The sequence below is a fragment of the Wyeomyia smithii genome, chromosome 3 (genome assembly GCF_029784165.1).
Source record: "Wyeomyia smithii strain HCP4-BCI-WySm-NY-G18 chromosome 3, ASM2978416v1, whole genome shotgun sequence".
Lineage (NCBI taxonomy): Eukaryota > Metazoa > Arthropoda > Insecta > Diptera > Culicidae > Wyeomyia > Wyeomyia smithii.
Window position 1 is genome coordinate 269,427,141 of NC_073696.1, and position 19,162 is coordinate 269,446,302.

General features: G+C 36.6%; 1 protein-coding gene across 5 annotated transcripts in view; it reads left to right on the forward strand.

The window, feature by feature from the left end:
* The window catches only part of LOC129732516 (uncharacterized), a 188,306-nt gene that overhangs the window by 110,014 nt on the left and 59,130 nt on the right, over window positions 1-19,162 (forward strand). For 4 of the 5 annotated variants that reach the window (XM_055693462.1, XM_055693465.1, XM_055693463.1 and 1 more), the window contains one exon: window positions 7,705-7,836. The exons of the other annotated variant lie outside the window; for it this stretch is intronic. In XM_055693462.1, the coding sequence (XP_055549437.1) occupies window positions 7,705-7,836 (132 nt within the window). The remainder of the gene's footprint in view (window positions 1-7,704; window positions 7,837-19,162) is intronic. 5 annotated transcript variants of the gene reach the window in all.

The following is a 19,162-nucleotide window of genomic DNA, read 5'->3' on the forward strand; positions in this document are numbered from 1 at the left end:
CCGCGATTGACCAGAATCAGCTGAAATTGCACAAAGAACCGTCAAAATGGTGCCTAGGAGTAGCAAGCCATTCTCAGTGTACAAATTCTGGTGATCTTTCTTTTCACTGGTCAATAACAAAGCTGGCCACGCCCAATGCAGATCAATAGAGGAAGGGATATCGGGAGTGTTAGTTTAATACTTGTTGCTACTAGAGACCGAGGAATCCTCTGCATCATCCACAAGTATCAAGGGAAGGAATTAGTGTTAGTGGAAAGAAATTGATCTGGATCCATCGAGGTTGATGGTGCGATCTTCTCTACACAAATTCGCGCACGATATGGTTACTTCTCGGTCTCTGGGCAGCCGGCCTTCAGGAGACGATATAAATAGAACCGCGCCACGATCTAGTTATCTTCGGCAACCTATTAATCGTTAACAGTCTGTATCACACCAAACTTTGCGTTTAATGCCGTGAACTTAATTCAAATTTACCTAAAAACGAATGGATTTCGTAAAACGCAACAACCGCACGCCGAACGCAAACTACGCAAACTACTGGTCTCAGCTCAAATAACCGATAGAGCGCTGTATTGAGATAGTCACACTGAGCGCAGTCAAAATACCGCACACGAAACTGAACTGCCTTCTCCGAAAACAAATAAGAGCGTGCCGACCACTGGTATGACGAAAAAGCCAAAACACCCGCTTTATTAAAAAAAAAAAGGAAAATAAGGGAACCGGCAAAACAGGAATAGATTTGGCATCCATGCAGGGTTTGTCTTTGTCGTGAATAATTACAATATTTATCGAACGAACGAAACCTATTCTGAATCGTAACGTGCTAAAAAAGAACCGACGGGCGTACAGTCTCCGAAATAATGATTTGGTACATCCCGGAAATCACAATACACCGATAATCCTTAGATGAGCAAAGCTCACCAAGGCCGAAGACACGTTTACACCGGAGCATTATGTAGGACCGCTTTATTCCCTCTCACCGACGCATACGCAAGAGGACACGGTGCTTCGCCCCGATAATCTTTTGTTTTGTATTTAAGTTAAGATACCTACTGAGTATAAAAACTGGCAAAGTTTCATGCACTCATAGCTCAAAAATTTAAAAAAATGCAATATGCATATCGAACAAGACTGAATTCTAAGTTGATTGATAAAATGCCAAAGCAATCGCAATCAAAATTTAGTTACTGAACCAACAAGATTTTCACATAATTAATAAAAATTGTCTATGTGTTTCAATATTTGTTCAAAAGCTAGAAAAATCATCAAACAAGGGTATAAAACTGGGCCAAATGTTTGTAACCGTTCGGTCAGGCCGCGATAAGTTTATGAATTATATTCTAATGCTACCAGTTTCATGTTGAGCATAAAATTTCGTTCGGTCGATAAATATCGTGACTAACGAAAACGCGATGGGGCTTATTACGGGAGTCACTTCACGGTGAGATGACAACCGTAATAGGCACGGTGACAGTGATTCCTATTTGATGCACGCGTCATTTTTTACCGTGAGATTTGTTCACTTCGTTCTCACCGTGAGGTGACATTCGTAATAAGCCCCGATATATACCTTCCAAAAAATCACGTCAGCCGACGTGTACTCGGGATTGACAAATAACTGGTTGCCACAAGTAGCAAAGGCTACTCCGCGCGCGTCATACGTAGAGAATCGCGGTGTTTGGCAAGAAAGATACTCATGGTTTGTTTCCGTAATAAGCGCACAACATTTTTATATTCCGTTTTTCAGGTGTGTTTTTCGCGGGATCGTTTTCTTTTTAGAGCAGACGAAGTGAATACGCGAGACGTCGTTAGTCGATCTGTTAGATAGAAAATATCCGGTTGACCGAACCCCTAGAGACTGCGCGATTATACCTTTCATGAAGCCGTATTATCTTCAGATAGATCACCAACGCGCAATAGCTTTCGGTATAAAGAGGATCACCTTACGAGGAGATATCCAATTATTTGAAGTTGTCTCAATTCGGTCAAAGATCCAGTATCCATGCGTACGATTTATTGATTCGAATTGCATTAGGAAAATCGTGGCGGATGTAATGGCGCGACAGTTGTTCTAAAGAACCCGACGCTCGAAATCAGCGCATCGTTTACCAAAACGAACCCTGATGTATACCTTGCCCTTTCTCCAACATCCCAGTGATTTCTCGTGGAAGTGCAGAGGTGTTCTCGGCTTCCATAAAGTGAGTATCACGTCAACATTTTCCTATACAAACTCCTTCTTTGACCTGCATTCGGATGCGGCCGGCGCTGGTATTGTCTAATAAACAGATTAAGGTCACTAGTTTTTACACATTGAGGATGCATGTTGGTCCCAAGCATCATCTATTGGTTCTCTGTGTAATTACTGCTGATCTGGCAATAACGGAGTAGCAACCGCGGGCGGTTAATCATGCTCATGCTCATGCTCAATTTGATGTCAAAAGATCAAAAACCGATTGAACGGCTGAAAGTTACAAATTTTTGAAAAATCAAAAAGTTTCTTACAATGTGATTTTTGCGCAGCCCTATGACAGGTAGTGTCACCCTAGTGGCCAAAACAAAAAAGTACGGGTTCATAATGTTTCGATAAAGAACGAACAATTGAGGATAGAACTTTTGTGTATGGAATTGCTGTATGTATAAGTAATAAACATTTTTTTTTGATTATGCTATTAGCGAAGAATTTATTGGACGAAAAAAATGCAAGCGTCTTGACTAATGTATTATTTGATACATGTTTCACATTTCGTAGATTTGCTACAAACTCGAAAATATTAGAGATTTTTATTTTACTGTCATGTAATCGACAGAAGAGAGGCAAAAACTAGCCAGTGAACGAAAACGTGTTCGATGAAAAATCACGTTTTTGACTGATTTTTGTACCTTCCCAGCTGACGTGTATGCAAGAAGAAACGTGTTTCAGAAATAGCTTTTAAAACCCACTTAGGGAAAGCAAAGCAAAGACAGGTGGAGCTTGAGGTGAATAACAATCAGTGCTCTGTGTCACATTGGGGTACCTTCCCAAATTACAAAGTCGTAAACACAAGTGGCAACTGAACAGAGGTGCCATGTTCACGGCAATAAAAATGAATTTAAAGTTTTCAAAATGCCCACGAGAAAAAAAAGCTGTTAGTCAGATGATACTATCAAATTTTACGAACATATAAAACCTTGAGAGGATGAGTATTTACTGCACTCAAAGTCAATTTGAAGATTTTTTCGAATTGTACGAACAGTAGCGGTTTTCTTATAAATTAGTTCACCTAAATCCTTCGGTGAAAATTTTAACAGCAGTTATTTCACTGGACCACCCATCCACCCACTGAGCTGAGGCACGAGCGTCGCTCGGAAATGGGTCATCGCGATGTTTTTCGCTCGCGCCAAATTAGTCGAGTCTACATACCAGAGCCGAGACTTCCCCCTTCCAACCCTCTAGCACCATCGAAGCGAGAAAACATTATTAGCAAAATGAGTTGATTGAGCGTTTGCAATTACAAGAAGACACCCGGGTAGAGAGAGTGAGAAACAAAAAAAAAAAAAATAAAGAAACCGTTTGCCACCAATTGGTTGTTGTTATTGCTGACTGCTGTGCTTCTTTATTTGCGGCTAGAGAGCCGCTGGCTGTCTGTCTACCTGGGGTGGGTTGGGAAAGCAACAAAAAACAAGAAAAAGCGCGATGATTGAACGAGTGAATGGTTGTTCATACATATGTAGGATCTAAATAAGTGTAACAACGTACAGGTTGAACTGCACGTCGTCGCCACCCGTGAAGAAAATTGGGTGGGAGTTTTTTGTTTGCTGTCGTTCTTTTCTTCTTTTGACTCTATTCTACGCTGTGCTTACTTTTATACGCTTAGCTCTATGCTTTACTCTTCTTTTCCGTATCTTTTTTTTTGCTATTCAATAGTTGTTGATGCTTGCGACTAATTATACAGTGGTTTTGCGAGTGATTTGTTGTTTGCTTCTTTTGACACAATAGATTGTTTTATTCATCCTTCCACATTGCCACGGTCAACCGGTAAACGGGAAAAAAGCTGCTTTTAGGAGACGGACAACGGAACAGATTTGTCATTTCAATAAGGGTAGGGAGTGCATATTTCGCGATCACGCTTGAGTTTGGGTGTGCTTGTCATTGGAGTGATTGTTACTGGATCACACAATTCTGTGGTCTCTCTCGAGTACACTTCTCACCAAACATAATTGTTGTTTACATCACGGTGGCAGTGGGTTTTGTCTGGTGTTAAATGCAGAGCTGGTGGCACCAATTGGATTTACACTTGGTATGGTTTATTACATTTTGTGGTGGCTAACAAGCGCACTTTCCATTGGTGCACAATAAAACAGTTATCAGAGCACAGATTGGCAGGTGCCGAGTATGTGGACCAATCGACGCACTACGGGTGATCAATTTCGAAGAACAGTGGAGATTTGGTTATGTATGATGATCATCAGCAGGGCAATTTGCTTGAATTGTACGAAGTTAGGGTTTTTCGTTTGCAATCGTAATTCCGTTGTTGTTTATGCAATGAGACTGAGTGCAAAAAATTGCTTTACTTGCATCAATCAATTATTCTCTTTTTTTGATGAAACTCGTGCAGAAATTTATTGAAGTATGTTTATTTTATAAAAGTCGAATGGTTTTGAGCAACAGATCAATGATAAACAACACAGGGCGACAATAGCGAAAAACAAGTTCAAAATGGAAAAGTAGGGTAATCGCTCCATTATTCATCTCAACAGCTTGGTGCTCCTATATTCATCTTATTTTTCTCATTTGTCCAAATACCGTCAAATTTCTACAAATTTTTGAAAGTAAATCTATTTGCTTCTCGATTTTCTCAAGTGGCTGAGAGTTTTACGTTGAAAATATGGTTAAGTTTGACGATAAATTGATCAAAAAGGCGTGATGAGATGAATATAGGTACTGAGATGAATATAGGAGCGGTTACCCTATGAAAGGTTATAGCTTTTTAACATTTGTGGTAATTTTGGTGTGTCAAAAGGTAGCAAAGTAATTGCTCGCCGGGTTCGTTGCTTCCACGTTTGCTTAAAATTAAAATAAGCCTCTGAATGTTTTATTTACTTCCTCTTGGATAGGAGAACGAAAATTCACGGGAACGGTTGAAAAGCTATAATCTTTCTTTTTTTATTACAAATTGGGGTTAAGAGGATTTTTTTTGGCTTTGTCAATCATTTGTCAACACAGGTTTGACCTAGAGTGTAAACTGAAAATAAATAGAAGATAACATCTTTTTACCCGTTATTGACAGTTGGATGTGCGTGAAATTTTCAAAGACTCAAATGGAGTTTTTCTGTAAGTAAACATGGAGCGAGAAATTATTTTGTGGCCTTTTGACGAAATTTGGAGCTCGTTAATTTTGGTGCCTAAATTAATAAAAATGGTTAATTATTTATTAAGTAATTAAAAAAAATAGATCAAAATAATGGTCGCAGTGGTCCAAATTTTACAAAAATAAAAATAATAATAATAATAAAAATGGTAGATTTGCCTTAGATAACAACTATGATTTGAATAAATTCAGTACTGTTTCTGGTCTATTATCAGAACGTTCGAGATCTATGCATGCAAACCAGTAATATCTTCCTCGAGCTTACTTTCCAAGTTCAATCTAACGATTTACAGTTAAGATAGTGATTTATTTTCACGGGAGGCAATAATTCCCTGGCTTGTTCACAAATGTCAAAAATATCAAAAATGTCAGAAATGTCAATAGATATTCTCAAAAATGTTGAAAATGTCAAAAATGTCAAAATCGTCAAAAATGTAAAAAAATGTCAAGTCAAATGTCAAAAATGTTAAAAATGTCACAAATGTCAAAAATGTCAAAAATATCAAAAATGTCAAAAATATCAACTATGTAAACTATGTCAAAAATGTCAAAAATGTGAAAATTGTCAAAAATGTGAAAAATGTAAAAAATGTCAAAAATGCCAACTATGTAAACTATGTCAAAAATGTCTAAAATGTCAAAAGTGTCATAACTGTCGAAAATATCAGAAATTTTCAAAAATGTCAAAACTATAAAAAAAAACAAAATTTTCAAAAATGTCAATAAATGCCAAAAATGTCACAGATATCAAAAATGTCAAAAGTTTCAAAAGTGTCAAAAATGTCAAAAGTGTCAAAAATGTCAAAAGTGTCAAAAATATTAAAAATTTCAAGAATATAAAAACTATAAAAAAAAACCAGATATTTCATAAATGTAAAAAATGCCAAAAATGTCTTAGATGTCAAAAATGTCAAAAAACTGGGAAAAATGTGGAAAATGTAAGAAATGTCCACTATGTAAACTATGTCAAAAATGTCAGAAATGTCCAGAATATCAAAAATTTTAAAGATATCGAAATTATCAAAAATGCCAAAAATGTCATAATTGTTAAAAATTACAAAAATGTGAGAGATGTGAAAAATGTAAAAGAAAATTGAAAATGTAAAATATGTAAAATATGTCAAAAATGTCAAAAGTTTGACGTGAGAAATGTCAAAAATGTTAAAACGTCAGAAATTATCAAAAATGTTAAAATGTCAAAGTTGTCAAAAATGTATAAAAAGTAATAAAATATAGAAATGTAAATAAATTAGAAAATGTCAAAAGTCAAAAAGTCCAAAAAAAAATGTCCAACACGTCAACAATGCCAGACATGTCACAAATAACAAAAATATCATAGTTTATTTTATTTATTAATTTATTATCTTATTCTTTTCAATTATTTATTTTTTTCAATTATTTTTATATTTTATTTCAATTATTTTATATATTTCTCAAAATATTTACATTAATTTTAAATTCTTCTTGTTTTTTTTATGTCTTTTATTCTTTTCAATTCATTTTTTTAATTCGTTATATTCTGTTTGTTCGTGTGTTTTATTTTTTATTGTGCTTTATTTCTTTCTTGTTTCCTTTTTTCACTCATTTTTCGAATCTATTAAAAAACGTCTAATGTTTACGTATTGCAAAAATAACTATTTTCGATCTCTTCTTTGCACACATCTTTGAGATTTTCCGTGTGAGTTGCAACGCTTTATCAGACAGCCCCTTTTCTTTACCTCAAGCGTTGCATATTTTATGGACGTTCCCTTGCAACATTTCTGATAAGTCAAAATATGAAAAATGGGACTATCAGAAATGGACGATATTTCTATTTGTTTATTTAGCTTCTTTTTATTTATGATAACAAGAAACTTGAATCAAAAATAAGGTATCAAATCAAACAAATAAGAGATCAAAGCGAGTACAAAAATAAAATAAATGCTGACACTCTTTGTAAGGCCTTGATAGCGATCTGCTTAAGAAGTGAATACACAAAAAAATTATATATAGAAACCAAGGCAGAAAAAAAGTCAATTTTTGTTGCACTGTGTAATTGGCTCGCGGAATATTGTAATCTGTAGAGATTTCAATGCTTAAACGAGAAACCCCATTATACGAGAAAGAAAAATGCCACATACTCAGCACCTCCAGTAACACTGCTTGCGGGAAAAAGTATCGTTTGTTCAGGGTCTTGCACCAATCGCACCATTATCAATCACCTATCAACCCTCTAACACTGCCGGGTCCGGTTTCTGAAAAAAAGGAGAGGCCTAACAATCGAGTAAGAAAATCGATCAAGTAATTACCAGCTGCCACCGTGATAATTAAACAAGTTCCTTTTTTTTCTTTCTTTCTCTTTTTTCCCCCCCTCTAGGCACAATTCGGCAGTTGGAGAGTACCTGTGTGCTAGATTCCGACTTTGGATTCATACTAAACTGTGCCTTCAAAAAGTCCGGCCTGTTTCGAGTGCGGAATCTCGGGGGCGTGAAGGCGACCTTCGGGTTAGGTAATGAACGTTGCACTAGTTAGTAGTGAGTGAGTGCAAAAACTGAATGAAAGCGCGATTGAATGCATGCGACGATAAAGCACTCCCACGGTGCAAAAATCCCCATAGCTCCGTTACCGTACGACCGTGGTAAGCTCTTTTCGTCATGAACCGTGAACTCTCCCATCATCATACATGGTAACTTGGTAAGATAGAATGACATACATGTGGAGAATTTTTAAACTGCGTTTCAAACAGTATCACATGAGTTCAGGGTGAATGGGAAAATCTGCATGTTGAATTGAAACTATTAAACAATAGTGTAGTCATGAACCTGTCTGTTAAGGGTTTTGTGTGAAAGATGTGAAACAGTTTATATCACTTTTCAGGATCTTCAATCATAATTGCATCATTAGAATTAGCTGATGTTTTATCAAAAACAATGCATTGCCTAATGTATAGTGAAAATCGAAACTTAATAAGCATCCGAACACGTATAAGCCAACAGAATTAGTCGTTTTATTACCGAACCCGAATTCACCAATTGGGCTTATTGGGTTGGATTTTACGCCACTTGCGTTGAACCAAATGCTACCGTTCTGGATTCATTTCGTACTCGAATTATTGTGTGCCGTATCGATAATTTTCATTGATTAAAATTTTGTGGGTGGTGGTGCAGAAATCACCGGAAAGCTTCACTTCCGAACGAGAGAAAACCAATATTCGAGTATCATCCGGGAAACATCGAACTGCAAATATTAGATTTTGTTAGCTCAGTATATTTACAAAACTAGCCGCAATAAAACATTGATCCGATTGGTTTATTTGGACAGGTCAACGACATGTGTACTTTCCAGCACCACATCGATAATAATTAATTATTATCTGTCAATCGAACGGGAAATTAAATCCTTCAATTTAAAGTCATCTGATGGAAACCTATTACCATTACCGATAGACCATTATTTCCACCATCAACGGCAGGCCAGTGAGTTTGTAATTATCATCTTCAATCGCGTTTTTCTATCTTCATCTTAATTACCTACAAGCACAAATGTGTTTTACCCATTTTTTTTTTGTTCACATGTATCTGCCAGACGTAATGATACTGTTATGTCTGCCCTGCGCAGTAATTTTAACTACGGCAACGAGAGCGTGCATAAAATTGAATGACCCTTCTAATGTCTTTTTGTGTACCATTTTGGCGATAGCTTTTCCCTGGCCTTCCAGCTTGTTTTCATATTCTCAAGGTGTCCTCGTGGTTAACCTTTCCGGTCTCTGTTTTTTCACCGTTAACTTTAACAGAGAGCTGATGATTTCCGGCAGAGAATATTTTTATCTTTTTATTTGCCTAATTTTACGAAATAGGTGCCGGTGTCACGTTTCAGGTATATCAGGCACCGCCTGATGAACCGTTCATTTTACGGGAAAATTGAAATCCCACAGAAAATAATTGTATTTTAAAGGGATAACATCGTTGTAAGCGTAATTTGATATGCTACCAATAAAACAAATGATGCCTTTTTGTCCAATTAAATTTCACTCTTACCCGAGCGAGGGTGAGTGAAATAAGAGAGATTCAAGAACCAAAAGGTTACAGCCAGAATTGATTGAAGACCGAGCTTCCGAGCTACTTTCTCTAGACACGGAATAGAAAAATAATTGCTAAATTCCACCCAGTCATAATGGAATTTTTCCTGAAAAATCTAATTTAACAAGTTGAGCTAAACTCAATTTGAAAGACTCCATTTAGCCGAATTAGATGTTCATTACCATGACAATCAAAATTATTTTCGGTGCTTAAGTTGTTGACAGAAAGTAAACCGACAGAATAATTAGTGTCTCTGTTATTAAAAAAACAATGTCGTACAAATTGGTGAGCGAGTGACAACTTGCCTTACAGTAGTTCCGCCTTGGTGTTTAATTGTATGAATTTTCGGTTAAATATTCCATTCATTTTGTCTTTTCTCACCTTGTCTCATAAAGAATTCATCTTGGTTTCAATTTGATGAGAAGCATTTAATTATTCATTTTAAAGCTCAAATTGCATCACTAAGTGAGTATATTTTTGTCTTGCCCAAAAACAAATAGTATGATAATGGTATTTGTAGTACGCCATACTGATTTATTGTTGATTTATTGAACGGTTTTATGATGCCGTGGTAAATATATATTTTTAAACTACTCGGTAAATGAACCGGTATAAAAATTTAAAAAGTGTTTAACGACTGCATGTCGATGAATTAATTATACAGAACACATTTGATACGAATGTAGAGCACTTTCTTAAATTCTTATTAACTGTATCAGAATCCATTCACAGATCTCAGAGCAAAATCTGGATCAACCATAACGAAAGCATGAAGCCACTGAAACACCTTGATAACTTTTTTATTTATGCCTTGTTGGTTTTAATGATGTAGCCTTGCTGAAGTCAATTGGATGTAGCTTATCTCAGAAGTAATGACCAAGATTTAGCCAAAAACAACTACTCCATGCGAACATTTAGGATTTTTTTTCAACTTCGATCTTAATCGGCTGGAGAATTTCTGAGGAGCTCGGGAGAGGCCAGAATAGATTTAAAATTTTCGAATTATGTTTAAACTCCTTGATAGATCTGAAGCAAGATGAGGTAGAATAATTTAAATGGTGCCCAAATTACTGGAAAATTCCGCGAAAGCATTTCCAAACAGACCTAACATATTTGAAAGAATATTTGAAAAATCAGAAAACATAGAAAATATAATGCCAAAGCTTATTAAAACACTCGGAACTGAAAACAAAAGTAAATATATTTTTTTCACCATCCAAAGGACGAAAACATGCTAGAAATATTTTGGAAGCTCTTGAATGGCCATTTATTTCGGCCTCGCAGTCTCAAAACGGCCATTTTCTATAAATCCGACGTTTCGGCCGTTGATTGCGGTCTTCATTAGAGGTCAAAAGACTGGATCTAAGTATTATTATTGATTTATATATTAACATTATTCTGCAGCTTTTTGACGCAACTCTGAGGCGGCTAGAGGCGCCAGATTCGTCAGGAATGGTTAAAAAGCTATTATCTTTCATTTGATTCCAGTTTGAGGGTTTTTTTTACCTTTGTCGACCAGTGTATATAACATTGAAGAACACAGATTTTGGCCTTGAGTTCAAACTGGAAAATAAAAGGTTACAGGTTTTTAACCATTCCCGTGAATTTCTGAGCCCCAGGCAGAAATAACTTTCAGAGACATAAAATGAGTTTTCCTGTTAGAGAACGTATGAGCGACGAACCCGACGAGCAATTTTTGTTGCTTTTTGAGGCACTTCTGCTTTTACTAGGGGCTTCAAAATTCACAGGAATGGTTAAAAAGATATAGTTAATCTTAAATTTTATCCAGTTTGAGCATTGCAGCAACATTATTGTTTGAAAAGCACCTCCCCACCGTTAAAAGAACAAACGAGCAGTTGAAAGCCACGACTGCAAGGTTGACGTAGACTAGATAAAGCTATTTGTTACAGTACTTGCATTGTTGCATCGCAAGTGATAAATGCAAGCTTCTCCTTCTCAATAATTCTTTGAATAACAGACGCTAAAATTACGATAGACTGTCTTATATCAATATGTTTATGCCCATATCTTTCATCAAACACTAATAAATAATTCACAAGAAATAACGTGATGGCTCTGTAAAGATTCGAAATGACATCTGAGGTCGATTTACGGTCTTTATCTCACCTTCGGAAGTACTCATATCAGACTCCAATTTCTATTCTCAAATTTTCGGCTGTTTTAGTAACCACCTTGGATTTCAAAATAGCGTATAAAATCATTTTCAGGTCTCTGGGTATCATTCTGGTTCCGGATATACTAGATGGTGTTGAACTGAGTTATAAGCATTTAAGATTGGAAAATTTTCGTGATGCTCGATTTTTCGGTATTTTAATTTGAATTGAATTAAGACGAAACTATGCGTCCAAAATGATTACAATAATTTCAAAGAAGCCCATCACTGCTAGCTAAAATACCATCAGAAGAGTAGAGGCATGTTTGGGCCAAAGAAAAAAGCTTACCAAAACAGAAAATAAATCGCTTGTAGTGTACGTCAAAATATGGGAAATTTGATTTAAAACTCTCGAGGCAGGTTGGGTTATAGTAGAGATATGAGTGCGGGAGAGTATTAAAGATAGAGAATAGGAGAGAACAACGTAAAAGATGAAGTGTTTTCTTGCTATCTTTAGCGATCCTGCTTACCGTACGCCGCGCGTGCTGTTAGAATAAACCAGCGGTTCTCAGCCTGGGGTACGCGTACCCCTAGGGGTACGCGACAGCCTTCAGGGGGTACGCGAAATAAAAATCAGTAATGGCGGACGAATCAATTTTTCGTTATATGAGCCGAAACAGAATGGCCACTCTGTTCCGAAACGATTCGAGGATTCCAGTGAATAAATATATGAGGTCAGAGTGGTTTATGTACATTGATAAGATAAAATTACCGGTTTCGCAAAGAAACTGTTGATTTTATGATTCCCTTGTTAAAACACTTCATAACCTTTATATTAAAACATTTCGTTTGAAATAATTCCGTTAAACAAAATTTTATTCAGAGATTTTTCAAAATTTGCTTCTCCTGAAAAATTTGCTTGATGGCACATAGACCACTCTGTTCCGCAACAGCTCATATTACTTAATTTGTTTTTCAATCTTGCTCTTAAAACATGGCTGTAGCAAATAAACAAACCATAGTTTAATTTAAAACCTGAACTAGACTACATAACGTGATCTACCACTACTCTCATCCTCTCTGCGAAAACTAACCAAGCCAGAGGTTACAATCGATTTGGAAAGTGTTGCCAAGGGGTAGGCGGTTAAAAAAAGGTTGAGAACCGCTGAAATAAATCATTGGTCTGTTCGAGAACAACATTGTTGTTTATCGCATGACAGAAATAGTAGGGTGTAAATCGAAATCGACTTCTCAAATTTCGTTTAGCGTTAGGTATCAAGAGTTTCGTCTTCTCGACAACAGTAGCTATGAAAATTCCAGTTCAATCTCCTTTCCAGAACCAGGCATAGTCACAAAATTCCATTCCCACAGACAGGTAGACATTCGAAGCAGCCTCCTATTGCGTAGTGTGAAAAAGGATGTCTTTTCGAGATTTCTTCGCCATGATGAACTGCTGATACTAGACACCTTATTTCCCGTGGGAGAAACAACGGCGACCGTATGGTAGCATTATAAGTAGGTGACAAAAAAAGAGTAGGGATAAGATTTGCTTTCTTGGTATTTATAGGTGACAGAAACAAAGCCAAGAACCTTGAACTCTCCCCCTCTCCTAGTTACATCACTGTGGCACTCTATCGGTTAATTAGAAAAATATGACACTGTGGTCATGGTTGCCCGGATAACATGATAAATATCAGCTTTGTACCGCCGCCAAAAAAAGCGAAAGAAGTTATGGTAATGTTGGATTGACAAATTGCAATATCGGTCACGGGTTCCTGTCAATTTTGATATTTCTGATTTTTTTTTACGTCGATGAATCAAGAATTTTCTGCTTATATTTTTAAATTTTTATATTTTTTTGTCCTTATTATATTCAATATTATTTTTAACTTTACAATGCAACAACAACGCTTAACAACTGATTTCAAGTGCCTCCAAAATTACACGAAATTGACTCTAAATACCACTAAAGATGAAGAAATAATTTCATCTTTAAATAGGCTCAGAATTAGCAACAAGAATTCGATTCCAGATGTATCTCAGAAACACTGAGAAAACCACAGTAACGACTTTGACACTTCAATAGTCTTCGGAATAAAAGTAAACCATCCGTCTAATTAATAATGCACTGAAAACCCACTGCGTGCTCACTTTGTATACCACGGAACGTTATCCAATTTCAGTCAAAAAATGGCGTATTTTGCTTGAAGTGAAAGTTTGAGAAAATTCAAAGGTTTCGTATAAATGAAAATAAAAAAGGAAATATACAACGCTAATTTTCCAACACTTTCCACTTTTATTAGACTTTTAGGACGATTTGCATTTGTAATCAGACGAGAGCCGTGGTGGCTCGTGCTGTATGTTGCTCGGTTTCGGGCTGTAGTTCGTCAGTTCCCCAGGCATCTCATCACCCGCAAGTCTCCTTCGATCTGATCGAACCATCGTGCACGCTGCGCCCCTCTATTTCTGGTGCCGGTAGGGTTGCTGAAGAGAAGTGATTTCACTGGGTTGTAGTCCGGCATCCTTACGACGTGACCGGCCCACCGCAACCTAGGGGCCGTTCTTAAACCACGTGGTCATGTTTTGATTACTTTTTATACCCCCCGTACCCCTTCGTGGTTTTTCGTACTCTTCTGGTTAATTCACTTAAATTTTTAGTACATTCTATATTTCTAAAATGCTATAGCTTCATTCATGACTTGGTGGCAACAATAAATTATAAGTCATTAAAAAAGACCACGTGGTCATTTCGTTCACCCCCCCACCCCCGTGCGTGGTCTTTCGTGGTCTTTTGACAACCCCCCCCCCGTCCATTTCTTTATGACCACGTGGTTTAGGAACGGCCCCCTATCGACTTTCGCCAGGTGTGCAATAGAATTCTCTCCAAGCAGCGCGTGCAGTTCATGGTTCATGCGCCGTCGCCATTCATCGTCGTCCGTCTGTACTCCACCGTAGATAGTCCGCAGCACCTTTCGTTCGAACTCCAAGAGCGTTAAGGTCCTCTGCGAGGAGCGCTGTTGTCTCGATCCCGTAGAGGACTACCGGTCTTATCAGGGTATTGTACAGCGTCAACTTCGTGCGTCGTCGCACTCGATTCGATCGAAGTGTTTTCCGAAGTGAAAAGTAGGCACGATTTCCTGCCTGGATGCGTCTCTGGATCTCTTTGCTGGTGTTATTGTCGGCGGTCACCAGTGACCCCAAATACACGAACTCATCGACCACCTCAAGCTCATCACCGACCACAGAGACTTTTTCAATCAGTTGCTACAAGAACGAAGAAAATCCACTGAAAACTAATCGATTTATTAGCATTTGAAATTGGACGTATTTTGCACTTTTCCCGGTTTTAGATTTTCATTTTACACACCTATGTAGCCGAACTTCCTGACGGACGTAGTTCTACGTCGAAAAAAAAAAAACCACAAGGGTTGTATGCAAAGCCACAACCGTAAGTTTGACGTAGAACTACATAAGGTTGTTTGTTACATTACTTGTAATAAATATGCCTAAAATTGTGTGCCAAAGGGAAGTTTAAGGCCAAACGGTATTGAAGCCAAAAATGGCCGACTTCCAACAACCGCTTTCCATTTTCAAACGCACAAGACTCGGTAACAGTTAATGCGTCACCTGTGAAAACATTATTTTATGTTTGCTGCGACGAAGCAGAAGAGCAGGTGAGTAAAGTCAAATTTATAACTGTTCCAAAGTTTGAAGGTGTAAATTAATTCAAGAGAAAATATGAACTCTTCAATTAGGCATTAATTTTATCTTGAAAAAAAAATTTGCGTTTTGACAAGGCTGACTTGAATTTTCAATAGTACAATAGTTTGAATAAGAAAATTACAATTTTCTGCTTATGGGAGGAATCTTAGAAGAATTCCCAATCGATTGCTGCAAGAACGAAGAAAATCCATCGAAAACTAACCGATTTATTTATTAGCATTTGAAATTGGACATATTTTTCACTTTTTCCGCTTTTAGATTTTCATTTTACATCCCTATGTTACCGAGTGTATAGCCGAACTTCCTGAGAGACGTAGTTCTACTTCGAAAAAAAAAAAAATTCAAATTCACCAACCTATTTTACAGTATTGAATATCACCGCACCAATTACAGGAATACAGGAATTTTGCCCGAAATAAAATTTTATTCAAGCAAACCTAGATCCTAGATTTTTACAAAACCACCCTTTTCAGGGAAATGGAAATGCAGTTGTGATTTTTCAAATAAAAACCTAAATTAATCCACCTAGCGGTCAGACTCAGCCTTTCTCATTCAAACTTATTATTTGTAAAAATAGATTTACATGAATGCTTAAATCCAAAAAGGTATATTCACTCTTTGGGTTCAAAAATATTGATGTTGTAATTAAAGTATAAAATATGAAATTTGACGTAATGTTAGTGCTTCTGAAATAGCGAAATATAAGAAATGACTCTTAATTTCGAACAATTTAATCACGAGCGATACCGGGAACGTTCAGATAATACGATACCACATTTGAATCATGTTGAGGCCATATATATTGATCAAATTAGCTATAGTGTTGAATAGTCTTTGAATTTCTTTTCTTTACAAAACTTTTGAACAGTATATAAAATTTTTATTAAGTTTGTTATTTATAAGTTTGAGAGATGACTCGTTCGTATGACACTAGTTATGTTCAAATAAGTCGTGTAATACTTGAGATAATAGATTTTCGTTGTTTTACAAATTTAAACATAACGGTTGCTTAAGTTTGATTACAATCAAATGAAAAGGGAACGTATGGAGGAGCCAAACTTTGAAACCAAGTGTTCAGTCATAATTCATCAGTTAACCCTTAACTATCCCGTTCATTCGATATCAATATTGTTCAAATCTGTTGTGTAGTTTCTAAGATAATGAAGTTTAGTGATTTTCACATTTCGATACATTACAGACGAAGTTACATTCCGATTACAGCAAAATTCAACAGGGTGTTATGAGGCAGCTAGACCTTTCGTTTGATACTGATTCTGTGGAAATCGTGTCAACCATCTCTGAGAAAAGTGAGTGAGCCCAAGTAGTCATCAGAATATGTTTCCTTTCATAGCTGGATTCCACATTTTTAAACATAACAGGAAAAGTAATGATCCGTTCGCAAAAAAAAATCATTAGGGTCGTATGGGGCAACAAGACTTTCCATATGACACTGACTTTATGAAAATTGGTCCGGCTATCTCTGAGAAACATGAGTGAGATTAAACAGTCTCCAGAACACGTTTCTTTCTGTAATTTCTGAACCATATGTTCAATCTTCATAAAATTCAAAAGTTGAGGGTTTTTAGGTAGACCGTTCATTTGAAACCAATTTTGTTCAAATCGGCTGTGTAGTTTCTGAGATATTGATGTTTCGTGATTTTTACATTTTGATACATAACCTCTAAACTAGAAATCAGATTACAACAAAATTCAATAGGGTCTTATAGGGCAACTAGATCTTTCATTTGCAATTGATTTCATTGAAATCGATTCAGCCATCTCTGAGAAAATCGAGTGAGATTGGGAGAGCGTTACACACACATGAAAAAAATGCTCAGCTCGTCAATTTGAGTCGAGTGGTATACGAAATTCGGCCCTTTTGAGCACTTTTATACCTTTAGTTTTTGCAGTGATTGTTATACCTTTCTAGGAGAAAGGCAAAAAGTGAAATGATAGAAATGACTTTTAATTCCAACTTAAATCCTGAGCAAGGCCGCAACATTGAAATAGTACAATATTAAATTTAAATGATGTTGAGGCCACATATTTTGATCGTAGCTATTGTTTTAAACAGTCTGCGGGTTTAGTTTCTTTCTATAACTTTCAAACCACATGTTTAAACATTATGAAATTCATTGTTTAAGGGTTTGAAAGCCCATTTATTTGAATTCAACTATGTTCATAGCTTCTAAGATATAAGAGCGTTTTTCACATTCTGACGCAGCGCCAAAACTAAAAGTTTGATTACAATGAAATTCAATAGCAACCTAAGCGGCAAATGGACCCTTCATTTGACACCAAGATAGAAAGAATCGGTCAGACCATCTCTGAGAAAAATGAGTGCGAAAGAAAAGTGCACATATACACGTACACACCCACACACAAACATATACACCTATACATGCATATATGCAGAAAATGCTCGATTCGTCGAACTGAGTTGAGTAGTATATGACATTCGGCCATTTCAATCATTTTTCTACCTTTTAATTAGCCAGTGATCGTTAGGAGAAAGTCATTATGTTTACTTTCATTATGTGATTTCACATTTTTATGAACAACGGACACAGTTACAATCCGATTGCAATGAAAATCTATAGCAACCTATAGGGCAACTAGACCTTTAATTTGACACTAATTTTGTGAAAATCGGTTCAGCCATCACTGAGAAAAATGACTGAGTTTAAACAACCTCAGGATAACTTTTCTTTACATAACTTTTGAACCATATGTTCAATCATAACGAAATTTAAAAGTTAAGGGTTCTGGGGACAGCCCAATCATTTGAAACCAGTTTTATTGAAATCGGTTGTGTGGTTTCTGAGATATTGATGTTTCGTGATTTTTACATTTTGATACATAACCTCTAAACTAAAAATCCGATTACAATGAAATTCAATAGCAACCTATGGCGCAACTAAGCCTTTCATTTGCAATTAATTTTATGAAAATCTTTCCAGCCATCTCTGAGAAAAGTGAGTGAGAGAAAAAAGTTGCACATACACACACACACACATACACACATACATACATACAGAAAATGCTCAGTTCGTCGAAAGAAGTCGAGTGGTATATGACATTCGGCCATTGGGACCACTTTTATACCTTCGGTTTTTCCAGTGATTGCTATACCTTTCTAGGAGAAAGGCAAAAAGGGGTTTTGCAAAAAATAATCTTTTTCTGAAAACTGGTTGGACAATTTGAGCATTGCTCAAATCCATGTGTAACAACTTTTCCTCAGGCTTTTTAGGAGCTGATTAATTTTTTAGTTCGATTATTTTACAACTTTCGAAACTGCTAATGCTGTAGAAACTTAAACAGCTTCCTGAATGGTGCTGTAACTTACTGACCAAGGCAACACAGACCCCCATGCTGGAAAATAATCCGATAGGCATATGATTAGCATTCCTTGATAAAGGCTATTATTGCAGGGTACGGGCTAATGCTTTACAACACGGTAACGCCCATGCCCTAGCCATTGAACCGGATGGACCCACCTTTAGTTATGTGCACCGGAGATGAAATATGGTAATATGGGAGGGTAGAATTATACGCTTTCGCTGTCCTGTTTGGGTTCGTGTCCATACGGTCCGGCTTTCCTTCCCGATCATGATAGTGGAACGTAAAATTAGATATGGTATTAAATTATGAGTTTTACCATTTAAAGAATTTTCAACGCATGATAATAAGAGATCTGGTGCTAGTGTTTTTCTATTCTCGGGATGCTCGGTAATGCTGTTTTCGATTCACATTGGTGCTAAGCAGTTTATCACAATTGGCTTTATGGCGAATTAATTCAATCTTCCGAATCGATGAGGTGTGAATTGTACATCTTGCAGGATTCAAGATCTATTATGATTGATTGCCATCCTTGATGCAATGCTTTGGCTGATATGTGGCTGTTTGCACTGGACCGTAAT